Raw genomic sequence first — 25,980 nt, 5'->3', positions numbered from 1 at the left:
CCCCCCCCCCACACCCCCACACCCCCAAGTAAAACAAGCATGTATGACACTGGAAATAGCTTTTTTTCTGAAGGTTGCAAATTAGAATAACGGTGAACAGGATTTTTAATTTCAGTTAACTCCAAAATTTTACTCTGCCTTGTGGTTGAATGGCTCTTGTGCCTATACACCCTCACGTTTTCACCATCCACTTTGTCCTTACCCCCCCCCCCCCCATTGACCACCGCTACGCTCCATTCCTCCTCAAATCAGTAGCGCCTAGTTTCCAACCCCAGATTTCATCCCATTCTCTTCATTCTACACGTCCCCCCCCCCCCCCTTCTTTCTTTCCCAGCCGTTAACCAGCTGAACTTCTTGGAAGCCATCATCAGTTGGTGATTCAGATGATTTCTCTCTCAAATTATTTCTCTCCCTTTAACTCCGAGTATAAACTTTCAGGCATAAAAAATGATTAAGTAAACAAGTTTCTTCTATTTTGACGACCTTTCCAGTCAGTTGGCCTTCGAAGCGGGCTGAAAACAACCATGCCTTCATGTATTCGCTTTCCCTCTTTAATCGTGAAGTCAGACTGTGAATGCTCTAGCTGGCTTTAAACATAGACCTTTATATTTAATATAAGACTCCTGCATATTCACAGCACTGGGGACAAAATGTCTAAACATAGATATAAACTGCAGCCAGTGTACAGTATCTAAACTAAAGACCATGCAGGTCCTTTCTCTTCAAATGAAAAGGCTCAAATGCTATGTTCAAAAGGACATTTTTTTGATTGATATGAATGTGTTTCAGCAATGTTTCCATTAGTGGGGTCAAACCTCTTCTAGGCTGATGTAAGCCCAGACAGGAGACAGTTGGCAAGATTTGTGTCTGGATGTGGCTGTCTGAGTTGGATCAAATGTTGGACAGTTTAGAGTGACCAGACTGAATGGAGAGATCTAAGGATGGAGATCGAGGGCAGAAGAAAACACACACACACACACACACACACACACACACACACACACACACACACACACACACACACACACACACACACACACACACACACACACACACACACACACACACACACACACACACACACACACACACACACACACACACACACACACAGGCCCTCTGGAGTGGAGTGGAGCCTTGACAAATTGATCAGAATAAGGGATGTGTATGGATTTAAAGGGGACAGTCTGAGGCAGTGGCCGATTTTTTACTGCTTGGACGCCACAGCGAGGACCACGAGGCAGCCAGAATGCTGACACGGTGCTGGCTGCGGCAGAGGTGCAGAGCTGCAGCATTTGACATGACATCAACAAGTGTGTCTTTGGTGGGTAGGGGAATGTTGGATCGATCTGGCCACAAAGCACATCATCGCTGATTTGCCTTGTTTCAGCTTTTGAGTCTTAACTTGCACAGATGGAAAAAACAACAATCCCGATCCCATACCTACATTAAAATCCTGCAGAGTAAAAAAAAAAGGGAGTGAACTCATAAACTGATAGCCTGTGTTGGCCCAGTGAAATGTCTGGCAACTGCAGGCAACAGTTTGAAGGAGGAGATGATGAGAGTCACAATCCATTCGTCCTGGTTCACATTTTGTTTGTTCTTTCTTTGATTTATGGCCGAACATGACAGCAGAACAAAAGCCTCTTTTAAACAAAGCTAGATAAGAAAGTACACTAGTAACAAGACAAAGGTGTGCACAATGGGGGGAATAAGTCTACCTTCTTAGTTTTGGCTTTCTTCTCATAAGTGTCCGACAGGGGCTTCTTCTTCGGCTGCAGCGTGGCCTTGGAAAAAAGATCTTCAAACTCCTTGGTGTTGACAATGTCTGGTTCCTTCAGAGCGCCCCACAGTGTGTTGTTGCTGGGAAAAGAAATTAAGATTTTAGTCTGTGATGGGTTAGGGTTAGGGTTTTTTTCCTCAATATTTCAACCTAAATCTGTTGAAAGATTTGGATCACGGTCATGATGACAGTCGCTCATAGAGTTGACTTCTAGGTCAGGATAGAAACATCTAGGTTATTTTCCGAAAGCTAAACAGATTGTGTCTTTTATTTGTGGAAGCTTATTTGGTGTTTATTCAACCTGCCCGCTGTTTTTTCCATTTTCCATTTCACTGTCAGACAAAAACTTGGCAAGAATGTCCCCTAAACCAGATCTGTAATTTAAAAAGCACTGTTTATGGGCTAGGTGATAAAAATAACACAAGTTTAAGATAAGCTTGTGTCTATTATTAAAGATCATTTCCAGCAAATGAAGTCGAATACAGGAGGCAATGCTTTGTTTCAGAAGTTGCTGAGTAACATGGAAAAACAAACAAGAACAAGAGGTGTCTGAAGTCAAGAGGATGTTGAGGAGTGAAGCACTCTGCTGTTACCGACATATCTACTTTCTTGTTCACTAAAACTCAACACGTGTCTCTGCTTTCCCTCCCCAAACTCAGTTAATCAAATGGACATCAAGATACACAGTAAATGGCTTTCGAACAAATAAACTTATTCATCTCTAATCACATCTCTAATGCGTTGCACATGTCTAATTACTGCTGTAGCCTGTTCCTATCATCTTTTCACACATCGCAGTTGGTTTAGCAGGTCGTAACTTAATGACATGGCAGCTCATCAGTGAGATCATGAGTGAGGCAGGTCTCATGAGTCCCCAATTCAAGGCCCATTTACAATGAGAAAGAGAACCTGGACAAAACATACTAACACTGGCAGGCTTATCATGGCTTGAATACCAGAACAATCAACTGCATTGCCAGTGACTCAATTAAGGTCAAGTAAGTCCAGTTATTTCTTCATGCAGTTGGCTTTCTCTTGCAGTCGGGAGAGTATTTATCTGGAGCAGCCAAGAGGTTTTTTTTTTCCTGTTGAGGACATAATGATACTGTCCCAAAATCCTCCTTTGATTTTACACTCCCTTCTGAGAGTCTGAGGAAAATAAGTCTAGTGAACGGCGTCTGACTCTGAACCCAGCAGTGCAGGAAATTAGCTTGGAAAAGAAAATCACATCCAAACCCCCAAAAACTATTTCCTTGCAAGACAACTTTCTAAATTTACTGGATTATGACTATAATTGAATTCAAATCCCCCTCAAAAGTTTCCTTTTCTTATTGCAGCATCCCCAAAAAAGTCTGTTCTGTATGCTGCCAAGTGTACTTTTTGGTTTCAGGCTTACATTTAGACACCTGGCAGCATTTCAAACCTTGCACTTTTCCCCCTCACACCATTAACAGAGATCACACAACTGATCCTGTTATACTGTAGTTAAACATCTGACCCATTTAATGCCCCTTAACTTGCCCCTTTACAGTTAGATTTATAGCTGACATGAAACTGCTGTAGTGTAGTCAGTCAGTCCTCCAGCGTTGGCCAGGACTAGAGAGAGTGCGAACCACAACTCAGCTTCCCCCACTAATCCAGCCATGGAAATACAAGGCCATAAAGCTGGAAGCCTGGCACTCGGAGGTAACAGCCACAGCCACAGCAAATGGGCTGGATAATCCACTTACAATTACATCTTATCTCAGTAGGGCCCTTATACGAGGACATGGCAGTGCAGCCAACAAATAGTCTCTCCGATATCTCTCTGGATAGGAGTGTTCAGTGCTTAGGGACTGTTGGACCCTATTAGACCTGAGTCAATGAGGCACAGGCCTGGGATAACAGAGGTTTCGCATTTGCAGCTTTGAATATTTGATATTCTCATTAAGAGTTTGTGACATTGTAAGCCCCACTTCAATAGTATTCCTTCTGTACTATTCCCCCTAAACAACAGGTTTAGAACCAAAAGCCGGAAGAGGAGTTCGAAAGCTTTAAAAAACAGCAAGTCAATTTAAAATAAACTTGTCATCTGATATGAGCATTGACTCAGATATTATTCCAGTGCGTATTGTAATGATAATTACAAATCTAAACTGAGGACATATTAGTCATGGCTTTCTTTATCTTTGGGTTTGGATTGGTTCAGGATAAAGAAATACAAGGATGTTGTGTAAGTGTAAGCTATGATTTTTGTTGGCTAATAGGGATTTTGCATAGCCTAATCACAGCTATTCTAGCTAATTCTAGTTTTGCTGAAAGAACACTGTGCTACACCAAAGTAATTCTTGAGATGTGGGAACATTGCATTGCAAAACTACAATGAAGTCTGATGGGTCAAGAAACATGAGTGGTCAGATGATAAAACACTGTAAATAGTAAGCAAATTATCTATAACATTGAATTTGGAAGCAGAAATAAAAGTGAGCTCCCCTGGAATATTGACAATAATAATGTAATAAGAGAGAACATGTGTGTGCACAACTATACTGAGGTCAAAGTTGATTCGTGTATACAACAGATGGTTTGGATAATAGTTTAATTTCGGTCTTTAATTTCTCTACCCAATAAATTTGGTTATTATTTGGATTTATTTAAATCCTGTCTGATCACCTGAATGTTTATTGAGCAGTGGGACTTCTTAGCAATGTTTCCATATTCCCATATTATTATTACTAAGCTGTCAGAGAATATATGAACACATACTTGTCCTGTATCTGTATCCTGGTCCAGTACAGAGGCTTCATGGGACAGGCCGGCTCAATGACAGACTTCCGTGGAGCCTTCTCCACCATCTGATCAAAACTGAATCCCCTCATGGGAGGAGGAGGTGGTGCGCCACAGCCTGGAGGAGGGGGAGGAGGAGGTGGACCAGCTCCAGGTAGGCCAGGAGGGGGAGGTGGAGGTGGCGGGGGTGGTGGGCCACCTCCAGGGAGTGGAGGTGGTGGAGGGGGCGGTGGCGGTGCTCCCATGTTGCCTGGCAGAGGGGGAGGAGGAGGGGGTGGTGGTGGTGGTCCCGAGAGGCCTGGTGGGGGAGGTGGAGGTGGTGGAGGTGGAGGTGGGGGTGGTCCAGGAGGCCCAGGGGTTGTTTCAGCTTTGACCTCCAGATTCAGTCCGATAGAATCTAAGTTAAGTTTTTTCGGCATGGTCTGGGTGGGGCTTTGAATGAGCCCGCTGCTGTCAACCTCAGGGCTCTTGATGAAGGTTTCCCTGTCAGTCTGGATACCCACAGTGCGGTACGTCTTGGGTGTTGGATCGTCTGCAGTGGACACAGCAACATTGCGGACCTCACCTCGCTCATGACTTGTATTGTATGCCTTGTCTCTCTGCATCTTGGCAATGATTCCCTCCAGGTGCGATATCGAGACGGCATGCTCACCTCGAAGCTGGAAGGTCTGGAGCTCAAAATCTGACTACAAAGGGCAAGAGCAGAATGCCAAAATCAAAACCAAACCAGAATACTAGAAATTTTTGCCATTTCACTGCCTGTAGTATCATTCTTCTAAACGATTGACTTTTCCTCCAATTAACTGAGAATCAAGTTTTATTATAATTAAGTCTTAAAACGTTCAAACTTTGGTTTAACATGATCAAAAACGGCGGCGCTTTTAAAGATTGCAGTATTATTAATTATGGGTCCTGCATGAATGTGATTATTTGTTCAAAATTTACAATCATCTTGATTTTTTTCAGCTTTATTTTTATCCTTATTGCCATCAAAATCTTCTCCAAACTGAGCCCAATAGCTGACTCACACAGTGAAGATCTAGTAACTCCAGTCTTCATTTGACTTTTCAAACAATGAAAAACAATCCAACCAAAGCAAAGTATTGATTTGAAAAAGAAAGGAAATTGTTTTTCAACGAATCGTACACATGTACCTTATTAACTTGTGTCCGTTCAGAAATAGAATTAGGCACGTTCCCACCCTTTCTTGTGGGCTGACTGCAGTACATGTTACTCAGTGTCAGCATTAGTCCCTTAAAGGTCGACATCAAATTAAATGCTTTAAACAGACAGACTGGGAAAACCAATACTGAGGTCAGATTTTTCAAGGAAATGGTCCATAAAGCAATTTATCAGTGGTACAAATTATGTTATATAGCCAAAAACTATGTGCTTTTGGTCTTCCAAAGTAAGTTTGACTCTTGATTAAGCTGGTAGATGAATAACACCTGCGAGACACTGTTCCAAACTTCTGTTTCTGATGAATGAAACACTGATACCCTTAATTTGGATTTGGAGTGAGTCACCATATTGGAGATTAAAATATGTCTATCACAGAACTGTGTGTATGTGTGTGTGCATATGTGTGTTGTCCAGTTTGGGACAAAAGCTGTGTCCAAAATTGAGAAAAAGATGATTTTTGGGTCAGTGGTTAATATTAGGGTAAGTCTCCAGGAAATTAATCTAAATCTACATAATGTGACCAACAGTGACCATGATCTGGTGTATTGTTATATGTGTGTGAAAGTGTGTGTATGTTTGTGTGGCAAGGACTGAACATTTGTTATTGTACATAATATATGAAATCTGGATGGTAGAAAACACAAATGTTTCCAATTAACACAGTCCAGTCTTAACATGTAAGGTAAAAGATTTTGCCTCAGTTTTGATCAGGTATTTCAAAAATGTTCACTTTTGGTATAAAAGTGCTAAAGATCATATTAAGACTCATATTAAGACTCATATAGCACAACATTACACAACGTTTGCTCAAAAGTTGAAGTTCAACTAAGAATATTTTGTGTCATTTGGTGCCTCATCTGGTAAGCTACAACTACAATTACATTTGAAAGTCTGATTTACTCTTAGTTTTTATGCAGATTTATAGTATCTTGGTGTAAGTAGCACACACATTGAAGGAAAATCGACATTTTACTTTAAAACAAATGACTGACATGGTTGACTACATACACAATGCAAAGTACAGGACTTCAAAACCTGTGACAGCTGAACGTTTCTAGTGTTATGGAGCATTCCATGTTTACTTAGTGCCATCTTGTGGTCAGGACAGTTAACTGCTATAAAAGAGTAGAGGTGCCAAAAGGGCCTCAGAATTTTAACAGCATTTGCTGTGTGTCACACATGAATTATTATTGCACATGAACTACATTCTTTCACAGATCTGATGCCTCAATATATTTCTATATAATATTGTACACCAGAACATCTTAACATTTTCACTCTATTTAACTATAGTAGTCTGCCCTCACAGATGGCTGGAGTAATTTTCTCTGGTGTGTAACATGTTTTCAGTCAGTGCTGCTGTAACATGTCTGCTAAATTCATTTGATAACTTACATGCATTCTTTCCAAGTCTTCCTTGCACTCTCTTTTGAGCTGCAAGAGGGCAGCCTGGTGCTCTGAAAGCAAGCAGAACAACAACATTTCATTGTACTGTACATCAACACAAACTCATTCTGCTAGGAGTTTTGATTTAATGAATGTAAACCAACAGCTACCAACACAACAATCGCAGCTCAATGTTGGTGTTTTTTTCATTTATAGAGAGAAAGAATGGATTTATGGGGTTAGACCTTTGTTCTCTTTGCTTTATTAGCCTTTTAAATTACTATCAAGCTAATCTGCAAGACAAGACCCATCCCAACAAGATATACTGCAGTCCTTGGTGGTAAAATTCTCCAGAAGGGTGGGTCATTTTCTGTATAAAGAGCCATATTTGCCTCTTAACCAACCAGTTTTTATCTAATTATCCAACTGGCAGAGGTGTCAGCCGCTGCAAAACCTTTTGTCAGGTCAAAACTCGTAAAATATGCTGATCTGTTGGCTATAATAAGATCAAGGCATGGAGGTGAAAGACATTTCAGATAAAAAATAGAAACCAGAGCTCCACTGAACTCGCACTTTCTCTTGTACTATTTGTTCATACAGTATTTTGGTCATAAACAAATTTTAACAGCAAACATTATAATAGACTTTAACGCAGCCCACTCAGTTACACACTATACACCACAATGTAATGGTGGCTATCATCTGCTGTCAATCTTTTCTGGCTGACTTTTACGTAGTCATTCTTTTAAAGAGCACTAATGTGTAGTGATGATTAATCTGAGTCAATGATTAGTATCACCAGTAACCATAATCAATCAAAACAAACTATACTGAATAGATATATTACTGCATAGTTACTATTTATCTAATCAGATATCTTCCAGGTTCAATGTGTGGTAAATTAAACGGGAGTGTTTGAAAGAAGCACGGTATGCACACGTGTTACTTTATCTATACAGCTCACAGTCTGGACTTTTCCTCGGATTCAGTATATTCTTCTCTTAGACAGCAATGCCCCAATCCTAGAGCGCACATCGGCAGAATAATCCACCCTTGCTAGTCTTAATCTATTTTCACAGATGAAGCTACACCACAGACAACATTCAACAGCTGTTGCACTGCTGTTCCAATGCACTGTACCCTTGTAGTCAACATACTTTCACTGAAACCAGAACATGAAAGGAAAGCTTTTTACTTTTTAATTCAATCAGCGCAATGACAGCCATGCATGTTTTTAACCTATTTGTGTGTCATTACACACACATTAGAGTACACGATGGACCAAACATAGCGGGCTACTGACACACACACACACACACACACACACACACACACACACACACACACACACACACACACACACACACACACACACACACACACACACAGACACACAGACACACACACACGCACACACACAGCCACGAAAGGCAGCATTAAGGCTCAGACACAGCCTCACTGTGTTCTTAAACGGATTTGAAGGATTTCTTTCACCACCCAGTTTCAGAGTGAAGTGAAAGTGCTCAAGGGTTTGATAGTGTTGGCTGTACTTTTGCTTCAAGGTTTAGAGTTGAGAGTCAGTCATAAGCAAATGCCCACATAGAGATATTCTGTGACATCTCCAGAATATGTGGTCCTTAATCACAAAGCCAATCAGTGTGAGGTGTGTCAGTATAAGATGTCTGGCATGATCCTCTGTCAGCAATCCTGGGTTTAGATACAATAAAATACGAATACATACATAAATACAGGTGACAGGAAACAGTTCATACCTGCTTCGGTGTACTTGAGCCCCACCTTCTCTTCTTCATCTTTTGCTTTGGGTGGGGGCCACACAGCCTGCAGACGCCCTGGAGTCCGGTCCTCGCTGTCTGTGGGTGACGTGAGCTCTGTCTAAAGAGAGATAACAAATGGAAGAACATAAACATATACTTTTAGGTAGTTAGCTAGTCAACACGCTACAATTTCCCCCAAAAAATATATGGTGCGGTGATTTAAAATGATGCAGCGGTGTAGTTACATACATTAGCCTCTGTGGAATTTTTTGGTTCCTTGCTGGGAGATTTGGAGGCTCTCTCAAAAATACACCTCAGATTTTCCTTGTCATTCTTGATTTTCTTTTTCACTGCATCAAGATCGACATTTTCTGCTTTTTCCTTTTTAGCAGTTTTGGGGCCAAAGATGTTCCTAAAGGTTTCATAGGCCAAGTCTGCAGTTTTCCTTATTTCAGATGGGGATGTGGTGCTCTTTGCATCTGGAGTTTTCTCCTCTGCATCCTCTTCTCCATTCTCAGACTCAATTTGTTTGGTGAGTTCAGGATTAGCCTCCTGTCCATCATTCAGCTTTTTGGTCTCCTTGTGGCTGTCTAGGTTAAGAAGGTGACTGAGCTGTCCCATTACGGTGCTTTTGGTGTCAGCAATGGGTTTAGGCTCTGCATGTTTTTTGGCTGGAGAAGCTGTCTTCTGCTCAGGGAAGAGCTTGGCCTTGTTTACCGTCTTCTTCAGGCTGAGCAGGGCCAGGTCAGCATCCTTCTCACTCTGCTTGATCTCTGAGAGTGTCTCCCTCTCGTCCCCTGCCGCTCCTTTCTTCAGCACCCGTAAACCACTGAAAAGAGCCGGCATCTGGAAGGAAGGGGATGACGAAAGCAACGTGCCCCTGGACGGGGATGAGGTGGAGGACATAGAGGGGGTAGCAATGGATGGTGCTGGAGATGCTGTATTTGCTTCTGGTGGCTTTAGACAAGTTGTTCGCTTTGAGGCAGGGCTGGCACTTGGCTGGATGTCAACTGTGGACTCTTCGGGTGCAGATGGCATCAACTTGGGTTCCTTAAAATCTGAATTTGTCATACCAGTAGTGTCTGACTGCTCCTCTGGACTAGATTGGACTGAGAATTCAGAAGTCCTAGAGCTGAAGGGAACAGAGGAAGACACCTGGCCAGTGTGAAGTTGCTCAGCCCTTTGCTCATGTGAATCAGCCCTTTGTGTACTGTCTAAGTCATGCTGCTTTAATTTAGAGGCCAGTGCAACATTATGATCTGCAGCCTCTAAAATCGGACATCCAGAAATGATGGAGGGAAAGGGCAGAGAACAATCTATGCCAGTGTAATCGTTGATTTCATCTGTTCCCACATTTCCACCACTGTTCTCTCCTCCACTCAATGTTTCTACACCCTTATTGGTATTCTCACTGGGACTGCAGTCCTCTTCCTGTTTGGGGATTGATGAAATCAGAACTGTCCCAGAGTCAGTTCTGCTGGCTCTGGACCGGCTTGAGTATAGAATAGTTTCTACGTTTGATCTCTCCTTAAATCTGTGTGTTCTAAAAACAGGCACTTGGTACTCTGCCTCAGTGTCATCTTTTATCTCATCTCCATCACCATGGTCCACTGTGTTACTGTCATGTACAAGTAGCTTGGGCTCCCTGGTTCTGCCTAACTTCTCTAACAAGCTACTTCTGCTAAGGCCTGCCTCCTCCTCCTCATTGTCACTATACGTTTCCACCCTAGTGACCAGTACTAGATCTTGGTCAGCTGAGCCTTGAGGTGTTTTTTTAACTTGATTGCCAAAATCCTTGCAAGTATCCCATTTTTCAACACCCTGCACATCCTCCCTCCCTTTGAGCTTCTTCTCACTGTTAATAGTTTGACCACTTCCATCAAGAGAACTCTCTAACATGCCATCTGATAAGTCCTTGTAAGACACCAGCACAGGCGGCTCCAGGTCTGAGGAGAGAGACCTATTCCTGGTGAAAAGATTGCTGAAGGAATTTATGAGGGAACTCGCGGGCTGATTCCCCTGTTCATCTGAGTTGTTAGTTGATCTGTCCATTTTTATCCAAGATGTTACACCAACTTAAAGCAAAAGAGAAACGAACCCGAGCAGGAAGCAGCTCCAGAAAAATGTCCATTGAAAATGTCACAAAAGTTCATCACCCCACCTCCAGTTATCCAAGCTGCTCCTGTTCGATTTCTACTGTTGGCTTGGAACAAAAGGCCTTTGTATGAAAAAATCTCCCCAGCTCCTCTTACCTTCTCCAGGAGGGTGCAAATTAAAATAATGCTATCATACAATCCTGTTTATTCACGTATAAACAGGTTGCATAGAGCAGACTTTCATTCTATCACAAATAGACTGCAACTGACTGTATATTGTCAGTAGATCAGTTTAGTCTCAGATGTGCGAGCAAGTTTCCCATGACGCTGCAAGATAAGTCAAGCTGTTCAGTAGCTGGAGACATGTCCTTCTGTAATCTCCCTGGGAGAGAACAGAGTTCACCTGCCTTTCACGAAGCATGCCCAACTATTCCAACAAGCGGACCAGCGTTGTCCATACTGGTGTGGGATATTCTCCTTCATGTGCTGGAATACAGTCTGGAGTCCATGACTGAACCGTTCTCCTAGTTAGAATCTGTCTTATTTTTCGTATCTCAGTTTACAGGAAAGCTCTGTGGGCTGTTGTGTGAGGGGAAAAAAAAACCTCAGGTTGGAAAAAAAAATGCGTCTGACTGGTCTACCCAGTCCGGGGACGCCTCCCTTCAGATCCCTCCCTTCCTGGGAGGGAACCTGTAGCACCCGGCACCACAGGTGTCTGATTACCTCTGCTCACTTCCGTAAAATGGCTGCTGAGGTAAAAGAGTAAACAGAGAGGGGGAGTCAGCCTGTGGTCAGGTGGAGAGCTGTAGTCCAGTAACCCAACATTGCACCATTAAGCTGTGAGCTACTGCAATACAGGGTTTATGATGGTGTGATTAGTGAGTGTGGCCATAGCCAGCTCTGGCTAACGTAAAACTTTCTTTGAGTAGCATAACTTCTCAGGCTGAACAGGACTGAATACAGTTTGGAAAAATATAATTTTGAATCAATTATATTCATTATGACTGCCAACATACTATTGAAATAAAAATATAACAAATACTGTGCAATGAAGCAACAGCAGTTTGGATTTGAATATAATAATAAATTCTATGGAGGTTTATAAAGTTTACAAGCTGGCTAAAGTTTACAAGCTAACAAAAGGAAATACAGTCTATGTGGGAGAGTAGAATATCTAAACAGTTTAAATAAGACAATAAAAAAAGCAGAGAGAGATCCTCTATGGTGCTTCAACTATCTTTGAGCTTAGCTCCTATGATTAAAATAAGCTCTGTTTTTTGATACATGTCTAGTTCAATGTCAGGAACGTACTTAAGGCAACACAGCATTCTACAAACTGTGGTTGCCCTGAGCAACCAAAGGTCAACCTTCCTGAATGCCTTCCTTCAGACCGCCTCAATGAGCACAGACTAAGCAAGCTTTGTACATGTTTCTAATCCAGTTTTTACGACAGCCCTAAATTAAGCATTTTTAAAATAACACTCATGTGCTCATCTTGTATTCTTTTTTTTTAAATGTACCAGTGATTGTTTTTGTTTTTCCCTCATCTGAAGAAAGCAACACAAGCAGTGGTATTTCATACACACAGGCAATAAATCCCCTGGGTGGTTCAATAGAAAGAGGCACCAATATACCACCACTGACAAAGACTATGATATGAATCCTGAGAGGCATACGGTATCAACTCAAAATAGGATTCCTTGCATGATGTAAACTCTGCAGGTTTAACAGACTGTCAAACCACACCTACAGCACCCAATTGCATTAGCATCACGACCCTCCATTTGCCAACTTAGTTGTTACCACACACTGAGATCCCATAATGTGCAACACAGGTATGTATTTTTGTTGCCATAAAGATGGATGAGGGCGACAATGAGGACATGCCACAGCCAAGTATGTAAGATGGCATTACTTTCAAAACACTACGGAGTGTCTAATTCTGTACAGCTTGCCCTTTGTGTTGGTATGTTAAATGAGTATGCTCAGAGTCGAGCCTGTTATTGTGTCTCAGGGAAACAATGCATGACTTGTGCTGATGCGCTTTCTACCTGCCTAAAACCACACCCAAGTAGCCAGCCACAGGAATGACTGTGTCTACCTCAAGGCAAACATGATGTTCTGGAGACTTACAGAGATGGAAATATGTTTTCAACATTACACTATTAGAATGCAGCTTGGTTGCATTTTAATTTCACTACTTATTTGCATAATAATATAATCAGCAATTTTGTTTTAGGCACACATAATGTAGGATTACTTAAATAACATGCCCATTGGCAATCTAAATCTTTTGTATTGCAACCTTTGCTCATAACAAAAAGTTATACTAAAGTGTAGGCTATTAAGATAAGGCTATAAGAAAAGACAATTTTGTACCCTTATTTTCTATGGTGTTGGGCTTACACCATAGAAAATAAGGGTACAAAATGGTCTAGAAAGGCTACAAAAGCGATTTCTCTGTGTTTGCTCTGAACAAGAAAGGCTTGAGTGGAATGATCTCAGTCAGTTTTGGCTTAAGACCTCAGTCTACAGATTAGAATCCATGAACCTTTAATCCACTTCTAAGAATTTATGATCAGGTGGTTAAATGCCCGAGTGGAGAGCAATCCTCATGAGTGCCCGAGGGGGGAAAAAATGCCATGGTACACTGCTCTGTGAAAGTAGGCATTACAGCTAACATTGGTCTGTAAATGTTTGTTCTACTCATATTCAAGGGCCCTCACCGTGCACTCCAGCTTGGGATAGTAGGGTGTGTCCCCGATGATGTCATCCTCGGGCGGTGTGATGCGTAGGAAGTCCAGGTGGTCAGGGCGAGGGACACGGGAAAGGGGCTCATCGCCATCCAGCATCCAAATATCATCCTGACGCAGGAGGGAGTCCTCTACAGAAACACACAAACAAACACAGGCAACAACAGCATAATTAATGTGCGATGTTGTGCATGGAATCATAGCACTGAATAAGAACAAAAACACCAAACATAACAACATAACCAGTGATTATGTGTGACCATGCAAAATAAGCAGCACTGACTGACGCAAGTTGTTTTCCTGTGTAACCTGCAATGGTAATAAAAGTGGAATGAGGTAGAAAGCAGGCATCAGAGTCCTTTAGCATCAAACAGGCAGCAAGAGAGACCCCTGTCTTGCTACAGGCCCCAGGGCACAAAGCTATTTTTATCTGCACTCAGCCAGGCCCGTTCCCATCGTCAACCCCAGCAGCAACCCATGCTGATCCAATAAGGACATGAGGCTGCACAGCACTGATCTCAAAATCAAATAACTGTCTAATATTGATTTGCATTCATAACATGTTCACTGTAACAGAACCATGAAATGCCGTTGCTCAGCACTATCACTGTACTACAAGTGTCAGCTGCATGTAGGTGCAGGTGATTTGTGTGACTCTGTGTTTAGTCATCCACAGGACCAGAAAAAGTGGAAATGTAAGACTCCACCTTAATTTAGATTGGGAGACACTGCCCTCTCCTGACTGGGCAGTCACATGCACAGTGCAGTTTTGGAAAGCATAGCTAATACAGGATAAAAATATCTTTACAAATTCAAATAGGATTTTATTTGCTGCAGTACACTGGATGTGTTCCAGAGCACCTGGCCCTTTATACTTACAGCTCTGTACCACACTACAGACACAGCCTGAACTTGCAGAACCTTCCTCATGCATTACAACCTGAACAAGTCACATGGTATTAACTTCAGGAGTCAGGCTTGTCCTGAGAATGCCAACACATGAGCTATTTCCACTACTTCTCATGTGCATAGAAACCCATTTCCTCTATAGCATGCATTCACTGTCTCAAGAGAGTCAGCCATGCAAGAAAAAGAGAGGAAAAGAACAAGTTACGAGATATAGGGCAGGGAAAGTGAGGTGAAAGAATGAGGAGAGAAAAGAAGAGAACACACTGTGAGTGAGAAGGGGGAGGGTACAGATCTTGGTAGCCTCAGTTTCTTCTGGCTGTAAGACAACACCTTGACCTGTTCGTTTTAGAATTGTGAGGTGAAAACTGAGAAACACAATAACTTCCTGTTCAATAAATCCCATACATTCACTTTGTAATGAATATCTATGAGCAGGGTATACAGTATTACTGCATTGTTGCCTGGCAGTCACTTCTAATAAAAAAGGAAGTCCCCTTGAATAGATCCCCAGAGTCTGATTCTCAGCCAAATGCTTTAAATTCAGTTATGAGAGCCCACACACATATAACCAACTGGGGGGTTTCACTGAAAAATGGAAGCATTGAAATTCAGCTTCAGTAGTCAGCACAATCAGTCATTATGGCACAGCAGCAATGCCTGCAGTCCCTCCAGTTATCTGGGACTTGGACAGCAGAAAAAAAGTAGGATTAGATTAATAACTTTTCATTATGATAATGCTGTGCTGCATGGTCCCACAGTGGGAACTGCTGACTGTATGCTGGGCCAGTTCCAAATGCAGAATTAAGCTCACTCCAGGCCAAGGAAACTACAGTTCAGAAACAGCTCTCTCCACAATGCCTGGTTCATTTGAAAGCAGGTGGACAGACTCTAAATGTAATATTGTCCTTCCACAAATTATTAAATATATTAAATAAGCAACAAACAAAGAACACCCATTAAGATGTGCTGTGGCCTGTCTTCCCTAAAATAAAACATGACTATTTATGGATAAATGACTTATGTGTGTGTGCCTGCATACTGCCAGTCAGTCAGCTAATTAAATATGTATAATGTGGCCCACACTGCCGCCATCTGGACAGGGAGAGACAAGAACACATCCGATGCGGTGCACTATAGTCAAACACACTGCAGTGAAGCTGTGATGTCACTGCTGTATACTAGACATGGTGAATAACGCACAGCACTGCAATGTAACAACTGCAAACAGATTGGACTAGCTACTCTATAGATGCATTAGGTAATGAACAAACTGCATGTACTTTTTTAGCAGTTAATTTATTATTCTCAAACACACATGCACACAGTGATCTCAAGTGGGCTGTGGGGAAAATTGTGTGCTTGTTGCTGTTTAATCTCCCTCCTTGCTGCTCTAAAAGCTGGGACAGAATCACTCTGTCCATAACTGAGGAAAACACAGGATGAAGATGGGATTGTGTTTGTCTTTTGGATGACTTACAGTTAAGTTTGACAGCAAGTTATACATATATATTCATATATATTCATGATGCAGTCCCCTTTGGTAAAGTCAGTGTACTTTCATAGAGACTTTTATATTTCACACATCTACGACATATACTGTGGAGGTGTTTTCTAAGGGAATAACTGCAGGTGTTTACTGGCAGTGCAGTAATTTAACTGTGAGAATCACAGTGTGTGAGTGAGCAGCTGACAGGTGTTCCTGTGGTACTGTAAGTATTATCATTTTAATGAAAAAATATCTGTGTTTGGTACAGCTCTGGGACCATCTAATGTCAGATCCTGACAGGTGGGTGTTGTCAGTGGTGATTGATTAATCCACTCTACCACTCTGGCTGGTCATCACTCATCCAGTGGTCAGGGAGAGCTTTGCTGAGCACAAGCAGACATAAAAAACGTTAAAAGCAAAGTTATTCTTCTAAACCTTTAGGGTGCTTACTGTTTTGTTCAGTTAACAAGAAGCGTTAATGAACTCGATCATCTCTATATTATCAAAGGACTACTGCAGGCCAGAAATATTTACATGCAAATCTATTAATTAATTACCAAGCATTACTCTACCTCCTTACACAGTGCAGTCTCTCATTCTTATTAAAGTCATTGAAAAAGGTTCACCCAGTGTGCCCCATTTTATCCACAAAAATCTATAACCTCACAATTCAAAGTAAAATAACTGGGCCATGTAGCATGATGAGAGCATCTGGCAGCCTCCACCCCCTCCATCACTTTTAGCCAGGAAGGAGGATCATAGACTTTTATATAAATCATGAAAAACACAGGACTTAAATAAATCACCCAGCTTCTTTTGCGCTTGTCACAGCTGTTTTTCCACGCAGGCTTGTTGGCTGTGCATGGCTGTCAGGCTGGCTGATTGACTGACTGGTTTGGCTCAATGCAAGGGAAGCTACAAGTGAAAACCCAGAGAAAATGATGTGGTACCCTGAGGGCCACAGCAGAAATGTAGCATGACAAGATACTCAGAGTCATTATTACTCATTTGAAATCCAGTTCTGGTTGCTGAGGGGACAGTCAGAGTTGAGCAAGATGGAACAGTGTTTTCATTGAGACTGGCAGGACATTGACTGGGGGACAGGATATTTGATTAGCTTTGCTTCAGTTCACTGGTGTGTGTACATTTAAGGACACCTATTATGCTCATTTACAGTTCTATTTTTTATTCTGAGACTCCACTAGAGTAGCGTTGCAACAACTCAAAAACAACGTATTTATCTCATACTGGCCCTTAATGCAGCCCCTCAGTTCAGAGAACGAGAAACGAGAACGAGAAATCTTAGCTCTTATCTCTTTAAGGCCCTCCCTTCTTATGAGCCCACTGTATTCTGATTGGCCAGCTTTCTGAAAGCCTGTCCAGGGGCAACTATATCAGAGTCATGTTAAGTTACCGCTGATGCAAACCCAACATTTCCTGCTTTACTGTTTCATATTAAAAGCTTTTAAATAACTAAATAACTGGAGAGTATTATTGTGAAGAATATACAGGAAATGAAACATGTTTCTGACCAAATTAGAAGAGCCTCTTAGCGGTGCTACAAACTACAACAAAATTTGGAGAAATTTGGAGTAATTTGTTCAGCAGCTCACTTTGAAATAATGCAGGGAGCAGAAACAGTCACAGTAATGATTATAATGATGATGGAGAGCTACAGACGACCAGCACACCTCCAACAGATACTTAGTTTACTTTGCTGTGCTCTGAAATGGAAAATCACATACAGCGGGCAAGCGTGACTTGAATCATGGCTCGTAAGAACATGCCATAATGTTAGCAGGGCAGAGTAGTGGCCTTGCATGCTGTGTGTGGAGCAGATGACCATATAAAATACATTTGTCACGAGCAGACATCAGCTTGGACTCAAAGTAGCAAAAACAGTTCAGAAGCAATCTGAAGCTGGTGTATTTATCTCACAGCGATTACTTCTACCTACATTATCTCATTATTTGACACATCCGACATTGTAATATATGCAGGACTGAAAATAAGAAAAGGCACAATACGTCCCCTTTATATAATGTAGAAGCCATATAAAGCTGCTCATACTGCAAACTCCCTACAGCATGAGATTGAACACAGCCAACATTTGCCTGGTGCTGGTATTGCAGAGTCATTTATTAAAGAAACAGGTTATGCTATATAAGAGACAGAGACCTTTGTGCCATGTTTCCCTCCATGTAGTATGCAGTTCAGAGCAATAGTTTCGAGACAGACTAAGAGAGAGGAATCTGTGTTTTGGCAGAATGCACTTCATTATCTAGATAGAGTTGCCCCTTGTTCTCACTGGGAGGAGTAATGTTGCATGGCAGCGCACTTTCTGTTGAATGACAGCTAGCGGGGAGAGCAGGGTGAAATACTCTTGGTCTGCACTTATCAGTTTCATATGACCTTGCCGTATTGGGTAATCTGATTATGGTATTGCCTGCCATATGTCAGACAACAAAATAAGCAAGGCATTTGAAAGAGAGAGATAAACAGAAAGAGAGAGAGAGGCTGATTGGCCTTAAATGTGATTTTAAAAAAAGAAGCAATTACAATCAATAATTTTGTAATGGCAATGGATCAGCTCATTGTTTTGGTTTTCCAGCCCACATTTCTACCGTTTTGGTTAACTCTAACCCTATGTAAGCTACCTGCCCAACACCAAGCAACAGAAAGACAAGTTAGCGGCTAGCTAATGAACAAAATAGAGCATTTGGCAGCTAAACAGCCAAGCCCACATTATCTTCATGTGCAAAAACAAACTAAACAGGTTTAATGTTTCTTGAGCTTAAAATGGTATTTGTGCTGACAGTCCTAATAAGTATTGTGAGAACAAATAACATAATAATAACATAAAGAAAAAACTGTACATCAATATTGTGTGAACACGATATACATACCAAAGTGTATGCATAAAATATTCTGTTACACAGACTACAGGGCAGGCACATTAACACATGAAGTAAAAAGCAGAATTTGTTACTAAATTACCACTCCTGTCTGCATAATCACACTCATTAATAAGCACCGAGCCTCAATACTAGAGTACAGATGAAAGAGCCTGGATCATAATTAGTTCGACATTGGCAAATCATGAAGGGCCAGCTTCACACTGACCCACTTAGCCCTTTTGGCTGGACCCTCTGATGTTCATTTATCTGTGTTAGCATTTGAAGTGCATTCAATTATCAAGCAGCACAACATCGATCTAGTAAACAGCTAAGATGCAGCACAATCGACACAGTGAGGTTGTGTTTCAGATTAAAGACTCAAGCCTTCACCCTGATGAATTTGCATCATGTAGCATGTGTCTAGTATGAAGCAGTCAATTACATATGCGAATATTGATCATTCAGACTTATCTACCATTGACTTATATATAAGTATAACAGCACACAGTCATATCTGATGAGGGCTTAGGAAATGTATCCAATCTCCCTCTCAAGATGAAAAAACAAAGCTCACAATACATTTGAAAGCAAATGTCAATTTTGGCTTTTGAAAGTATATTGAAGAGACAAAAAATAAAATAAAATAAAAAAATAAAACAATCAGGTCGTGTTTAATGCCAAACAATATGGATAATGTGTGCATATATAATGTTAATGTGTCACCTGAGTGTAGCATCTTTGTGCATGCCTAGTTATGTGAGGACAAACAGGGGCAGTTTAATTTCAGTAAGAATCGATCCAAATCATCTCCACGAGTAAAGCTGGGTTATTTATACCCTAGCCACCAGATAGCTTAGCTCCACACAGCTCAGCTCAATCCTCCCCTGCCCATTGATGAGCTCAGCACTGTTGCTTGTATTGGTTGAGCCAGGACTAGTCTGTAACATAACAACTCAAATAATCTGGGATGCAGTAATATTTTTTTTAAAATAACGGTCAACAAGGACATAAAAGAAAGTCCAACCACTATCCGCCTGCTATTAGTAAATTATATAACTGATGGAAAGCTATTTGTTTCCTGCTGAAGATTAAAGCAAAGGTTGTAGCACACTGACTAAAAGGGATGATATATCAGGGGTAAAAATAATGACAAGGCTTTTTTGAAGTATCAGACTGTAACAGCTTGGATTATACAGTTTGGAGCGACTTCAGTAAAGATGTATAAACTAAAGACACCTCCTTACTTATCAGAGGGCACGAGTTCACTGAATGGCATAACCATAACGTATGCTAAATTACATACAACACTATTATGAGGTGAGGCTTAAGAGTTAAGGCGACCAATGGCCAGTGGTTACCTCCCACTGACAAACCCTGAGCAAAGCTTATGACATTATTATGGCTTTGTAAATATTGTGTATGTTGTGGGTGTTTAAATTCATTTGTTTTGTCATTGTAAACAATACAATAGGCCGGCTTATTACAATAGGCTTGTTAAATCAGAAGCTCTGCAAATGAGGAAATTCTAATCCTTTTTTGTGTAACCCTTGTGCCCGTTGGGTTCCTGATCCTTTGTCAGTTTCCTGTGAACTGGGTAGGATGTGTGTTTAGAGGGAGGGACAGCAGATCCCTCAGAGGCTAAATTGGCAATGCTTCAGTTCACACCATGCTCACGAGAACCCTGGTCAGGTCGAACTTCGTGTCAACTTTGAGCCTTTGATCTGGGACACTCCCACTAATCTTTGGCTTCATTGTGGTGCGGAGGGAGTTAAAATGGATCATCAGCCAAACTATTCTCAGGCCCTGCTTGCCCCTTGTACGTCTCTGTTGGGTAGTTTTTAATTTGTGGTCACATGTCAAAGCCACACAGCAGACAAAAACTAACTGAACTAACAGAGGCATTTTAGGAAAGTCAGGTTTACCTACAGGTTTAAGTAGTTTATTTTGTGGAAAATAAAAGCTAACAGCTAGAGTGCCAAAGTAAAAATCAATATGTGGAAAATGTTTGCCAGTTACAATGCTGCAGAGTAATTGCTGGAGCATTGCAGCAACAACCTCAGATAGTGGGTATGACACACACTACTGCTTTCAAGGCATCTCAAATACACTCCTGCTTTCAAGGCATCTTCTGTTTTTCTGCTCTTTGAAATCCAGCATCAGCAATGCCAGATGAAGGGCACATTCTGACAAATGAATAATGTTACTAAGATTTTTAAAAAGCACCAGTGTCAACAATAACATCAAGCCAGTGAGTTTTTAAACAGTAATTTCTGTGTTCAGAGTAAGAGCGGACTGATTTTTAACAACTCACCTGTTGTTGTGGAGTTGCTGGAGGAATTCCACTTGGAGTTGCTTGGCCGCCTGCTGAGGTTCAGATCCAGACGCGTGACAGCCCGCTTGTTGCCGTTCTTGTCATTGACCTCATCTGTGTTACTGAAGCTGTCTCGGTCGTGGTCCACATCCTTGTCTGATAGCAATACAATACGGTGGTTAAGCTGTGGGCTTGCCTGCTTGGAGGACAGAGGGGACAGGACTGGGGACATGCTCTGGAGACTGTTTGAGGCAGGGAAGGATGTGTTGAACACCGCAGCGAGAGATGGGGAAGTGGGGCTCTTTGTGTGAGGTTTGACTGGAGGGAAAGGTTCAGTAGTTTGGGATAGGGGTAAACGTAACCCCTCAGAGAGCTTGTTACCTGTTTTTTCTCTACTGACTCCCAGCAGGTGGTCTCTGTTTGGTCCTCTCCACTCTCCATGTTCCTGTGGGCAGGTGCTGGTCCCTGGATATGATTTGGTGGGCCCTTCCCTGTCTGGGCTTGTATGGCTGACATATTGCACTCTCCCTTCCACATCCTGAACTTTAGCCACCACACGGACTCCCGTATTCCTCTGGTTGATTTCATCATACAGCTGCTGAGCGGACTTTTCTGTTGACACATTCTCTGCTGAAGTCTCAGCCAATGAATCAAACCTCTTAAGTGGTCGAAGGTTGCTTCCACTCTCTCTTCGGGTCAGACCTTCCATGAGGCTGCAAAAAGACGATTCGAAGCCCAGCTCACTGTCATACTCTAAGTCATTACAGAAATCCATGTCAGGGTCAAATGTCCGGTTGTCCTCCATGAAGTCCCAGCCTTCACGGGCAATCTGGAAGGGTTCTTCCATAGGCAGTATGGGGTTACTGACTGCACTAACATAAGAGCCAGTGACTGGGCTGTCGGAGACATGGACAGAGGCTGAGATACATGGGATCTGTTCCACTACTGAGACTGAAGATATGGACACGCTATTCTGGGCAGGACGTTCACAAGATGAAGTTTTACTCATAACTTTCTTCTTCATCTGACTGTGTAGGAAATCCTCAGCACTGTCAAGCTTCTTGCCTCCCAACTTCTTCAGCTTTCTGCTCTTAGATGTAGCTCTCTTATGCTCTGGAGACACTGTGAGAGAGTAGTTGTTGGTGCTGAGAACCTGACCTCCAGACTGAACTTCCTGACCCTCTATGTAATCCTGGATTTTCCCATCCTGGTTACCCATCTTGACTTTGTTGGTACAATTCCTGCACAACGATAAGAGATCAGCCAGCAACTGCTGGTGTTCTGCCGCCAGCCAGCAGAGCTTTGCAACAGCTTCCTTTGTTGCCTGCTGGGAGCTGAAGAGTCTGCCTGAGGAGTTGGAAGACTGGCCTCTTTGTTCGGACACTGCGAGATCCTCCTTTCCCCAGTCATGGTCATTACAGGCCTGTCCGGAGTGAGGGGCGCGGCTCTTGTACTTGAACCTTGGGGCCCGCCTCTTGGGGAAATAAAGGCTGATGTTGCTCAGCTCATGGATGGGTGAATACAGAAGCAAAACCGTGTGTGTGCCCTCCATGATAGGTGCCATGTTAATCACCCTCTGAGTAAGTGGTTCCCAGACAGAGTGACCGGGCTTGGACCGCAGAGGGTGATCTCTGGTTATTCATCACCTGGCCTTTCCAGATGCTGCCAAAGAGAAAGTAGCACAAAGCTATACATAAGACACAATCTATATCCAGAAAAACATGTTTGTCCTGCTATTGCCATTCATGAATTCCAAATCACAGACTGTTTTATTAATCTTATGTGAACTTCCAGCTTTAAATAAAATATAATATTTAAATTTTAAAGATACAAAAGATATTATATCACATATGGGTCACTATAGATGATTTGAAAACCATTGCAGAGCTAGTTTGACAGTAGAAAACACAGCGTCAGTGAAAAACCCATTTGTTAATTAACTGAATCATATCCAACACTGCAGAGACTTAACTATAGTTGCACAATGCACAGTGATTGTATTTTAGACATGTCTTCCTAACCCTTTTTAAATCTCCATCCTCTTCTTACTGTATAAGCAGATGAAACATTTCTAAACCGCATTTCATCAACATTTCACAAGCTGCCGCATAAAATCACACAAGGTGACGACACATGCAGAGCCTCATATTTAGGATGCGATAACATTACAAGCAAAACCTGCACGTTTTTCTTACTTGTGCTCCAAATGCTTACTTCAGCATTTCGCAACATCTCCCAACTGTTTACATCACAGTATAATCCCGTGGGCTACTGTCACCTTGCAACAACCAGAGTGCATTGCTCTGTGATAAAATGGCAGCATAATTAGACTATTCGTCCGGCTTTCAGGCAGCTGCATGCAAACTTGCTACAGAAATTAAAATATATATTTAACTAAATATATTCTAAATTACATTCTAATAAATTGAAAACCCGTATAGGTACATGTTAGCTTCAGTTTGATGTCCTATATTTAATTAGAAGCTGAAAGTGCGCTACAGTAAACCGCACCTGCAGCTGGTAAAAGTAGAGCAGTTTGCAGAAGATAAATTGTCACTTACCCGGTTAACTTACAAGGTAAATATCTCTTCACATTTCAGTGCTGCAGCCAGCCAGTGCTCACCGCTGCCTCTCTGGGCTTGCTCAACGTGATTGACAGAAGTTTGGTCCAATGGTAAAACTAAGCGCTGGCTCCTTGCTCTGTGATTGGTTATTTATCATGTATCCACCCCCAACATTTTGAGTCAGTGCAGCTGCGGATTGCAGGTAGGCCATGTGATGGGTTTCAGACTCTGTTTGGAGCAATGAAGAAACGATGTTTGTTTGCTGTTAATTCACTTAAACATTCGCAGCAGTTTCCAGTGTTTCCCAGACTAACATTAAGCTGTACATGCAGAAAGATAAGTGCACAGAAAGGTAGTGGACTAGTGACTTGGTGGCTCTAGCTGACGTTATTATGCACTAAACAGAGACACCTAGTGGCTAATGTGTGAATTAACGTTCTATTTTTAACCGTGGTTTTTTTACCCCTTAAATTGTGTATTTATTTAGACCAGAGAGGTTGTTTGCATCCCAATTATGTTTATTCATAGTACAAGATATATCAGAAAGTGCTTTAGAGGTTTCCTTTTTTTGTGAAGTATAATAATTACAGCAATTCTAACTTTTTTCTGCTTATTTATAATGTAGCAGATGATGTGACCAGTGACCACCCAAGTCACATGACACACACGCATGCACACATATATGAATATATGTATATGCATGTATGGTTGGATTTCAATCAAATTCAGTAGAAAATTAGGCTTGCAAAGTAGAGGTTTAGAGTTCAAGAAGTTATGCCACATGACAGATAATCTATATCTGGCTACCCTGAAAGGTATCACTTATTAATGATAAAATCCAAATAGTATACACCTAAATGGGCTATTTAAGTAGTTCAGAGATCCAAAGGGGTTCGTGGGTGCTATGCAGCTCTCACAAACGCTACAGCTGGTGTAATCACTTTTATAAGGTGACTGAAATGTAATGAGTGAATTTTACAAGGGGTGCAGAAATATGAATATCATTAGCTTGCTTTTTTCATCAGAGTGGCTGTTAATCTGGCTGTAAAAGAAGAAAGAGGAGAGGTGGGAGATAATTTAATTAAAAAGAACTATACCTGGAGTGAAGAATAGGGGGGGGGGACTATCAAATGCTAAAAAAGAGACTCAATGGAATAAAAGTAAAAAGGTGAGGAGGAGGAAAGGGAGGAAGGAGACGCAGGAGTGGAGCAGGTCACATCTATGACGCTAGAGGGCAGCATCGCATTTTGAAAAGGAGCCATACAGGTTTATTTACTGTTTTGTGGAGATAAACTGGTTTCATTACACCCTGACTGTGGGTCAGATGTGGCCCAACTTTGGATAACCAAGGCCACACTCATCAGTTTTAGCATATTCTGCCCTCAAAGTAAAATACCCTGCATGTCATGCATGAATTTTTTACTGAGTTTTAATCTAATTTAATTAATAATTTAATGATGATTCATCCAATAAAATGTTTTAAATAATTGAATACATTTACAATAAAATGTCTCTTTCGCAGGCTAGAATCTTTTTCATCTTTTTTATTGGCTCTGTTGACACTGAACCCACATAAAGTAAGCTTACTAAGGTTTTTATATCCCATCTTTGTTGACATTTTCACACATAATGTAATAGTAAATATTAGGCAATATGGACAAAATCGAATATAATATTTTTTATTTTAATAGGGATGACTATTGGTGCTTTCACAAAATATTTACAGAAGGAGGTTTTTGATGAACAATCATCAGTAATGTGGATACAATTAATAAATGTAAGTAGAACAGCCTTAGAAGTTCAGAAAGTCACATCACTTTATTGTAATGCAGCCTTTAAAACCAGGAGGAGACAACACTGTCATATAATATTATTGCAATTGCACTGATCCAACTTTCTCAGGCCCGATAGGGTACCAATACTAATACTTTGGCTTTGGGTATCACCTCATACTGAGTACTGATCAAATACCAGTGTTTAATCAATAAGCTGTATGCCTCACTGTGTGGAAGAGACTGTGATCATTCTTTTATGTGTGAGGAAACATCAAGCTTGACTTAAACATTGCTTTC

At 41.5% G+C, this 25,980-nt stretch overlaps 1 protein-coding gene across 1 annotated transcript in view; it reads right to left on the bottom strand.

Annotated features, from left to right (window-relative positions):
* Window positions 1–9,844, bottom strand: part of LOC128375222 (formin-like) — a 35,440-nt gene extending 25,596 nt beyond the window's left edge. The window contains exons 1-5 of the mRNA XM_053335513.1: window positions 9,142–9,844; window positions 8,890–9,010; window positions 7,127–7,188; window positions 4,529–5,235; window positions 1,722–1,863 (exon numbers count right to left, since the gene is read on the bottom strand). Coding sequence (XP_053191488.1) covers window positions 1,722–1,863; window positions 4,529–5,235; window positions 7,127–7,188; window positions 8,890–9,010; window positions 9,142–9,798 — 1,689 coding nt within the window. The 5' untranslated portion in view covers window positions 9,799–9,844. The remainder of the gene's footprint in view (window positions 1–1,721; window positions 1,864–4,528; window positions 5,236–7,126; window positions 7,189–8,889; window positions 9,011–9,141) is intronic.
* Window positions 9,845–25,980: the final 16,136 nt, after the last annotated feature.

Source organism: Scomber japonicus, chromosome 16, assembly GCF_027409825.1.
Source record: "Scomber japonicus isolate fScoJap1 chromosome 16, fScoJap1.pri, whole genome shotgun sequence".
In the NCBI taxonomy this organism is placed as follows: domain Eukaryota; kingdom Metazoa; phylum Chordata; class Actinopteri; order Scombriformes; family Scombridae; genus Scomber; species Scomber japonicus.
This window is presented reverse-complemented; position numbering and strand designations above follow the sequence as displayed.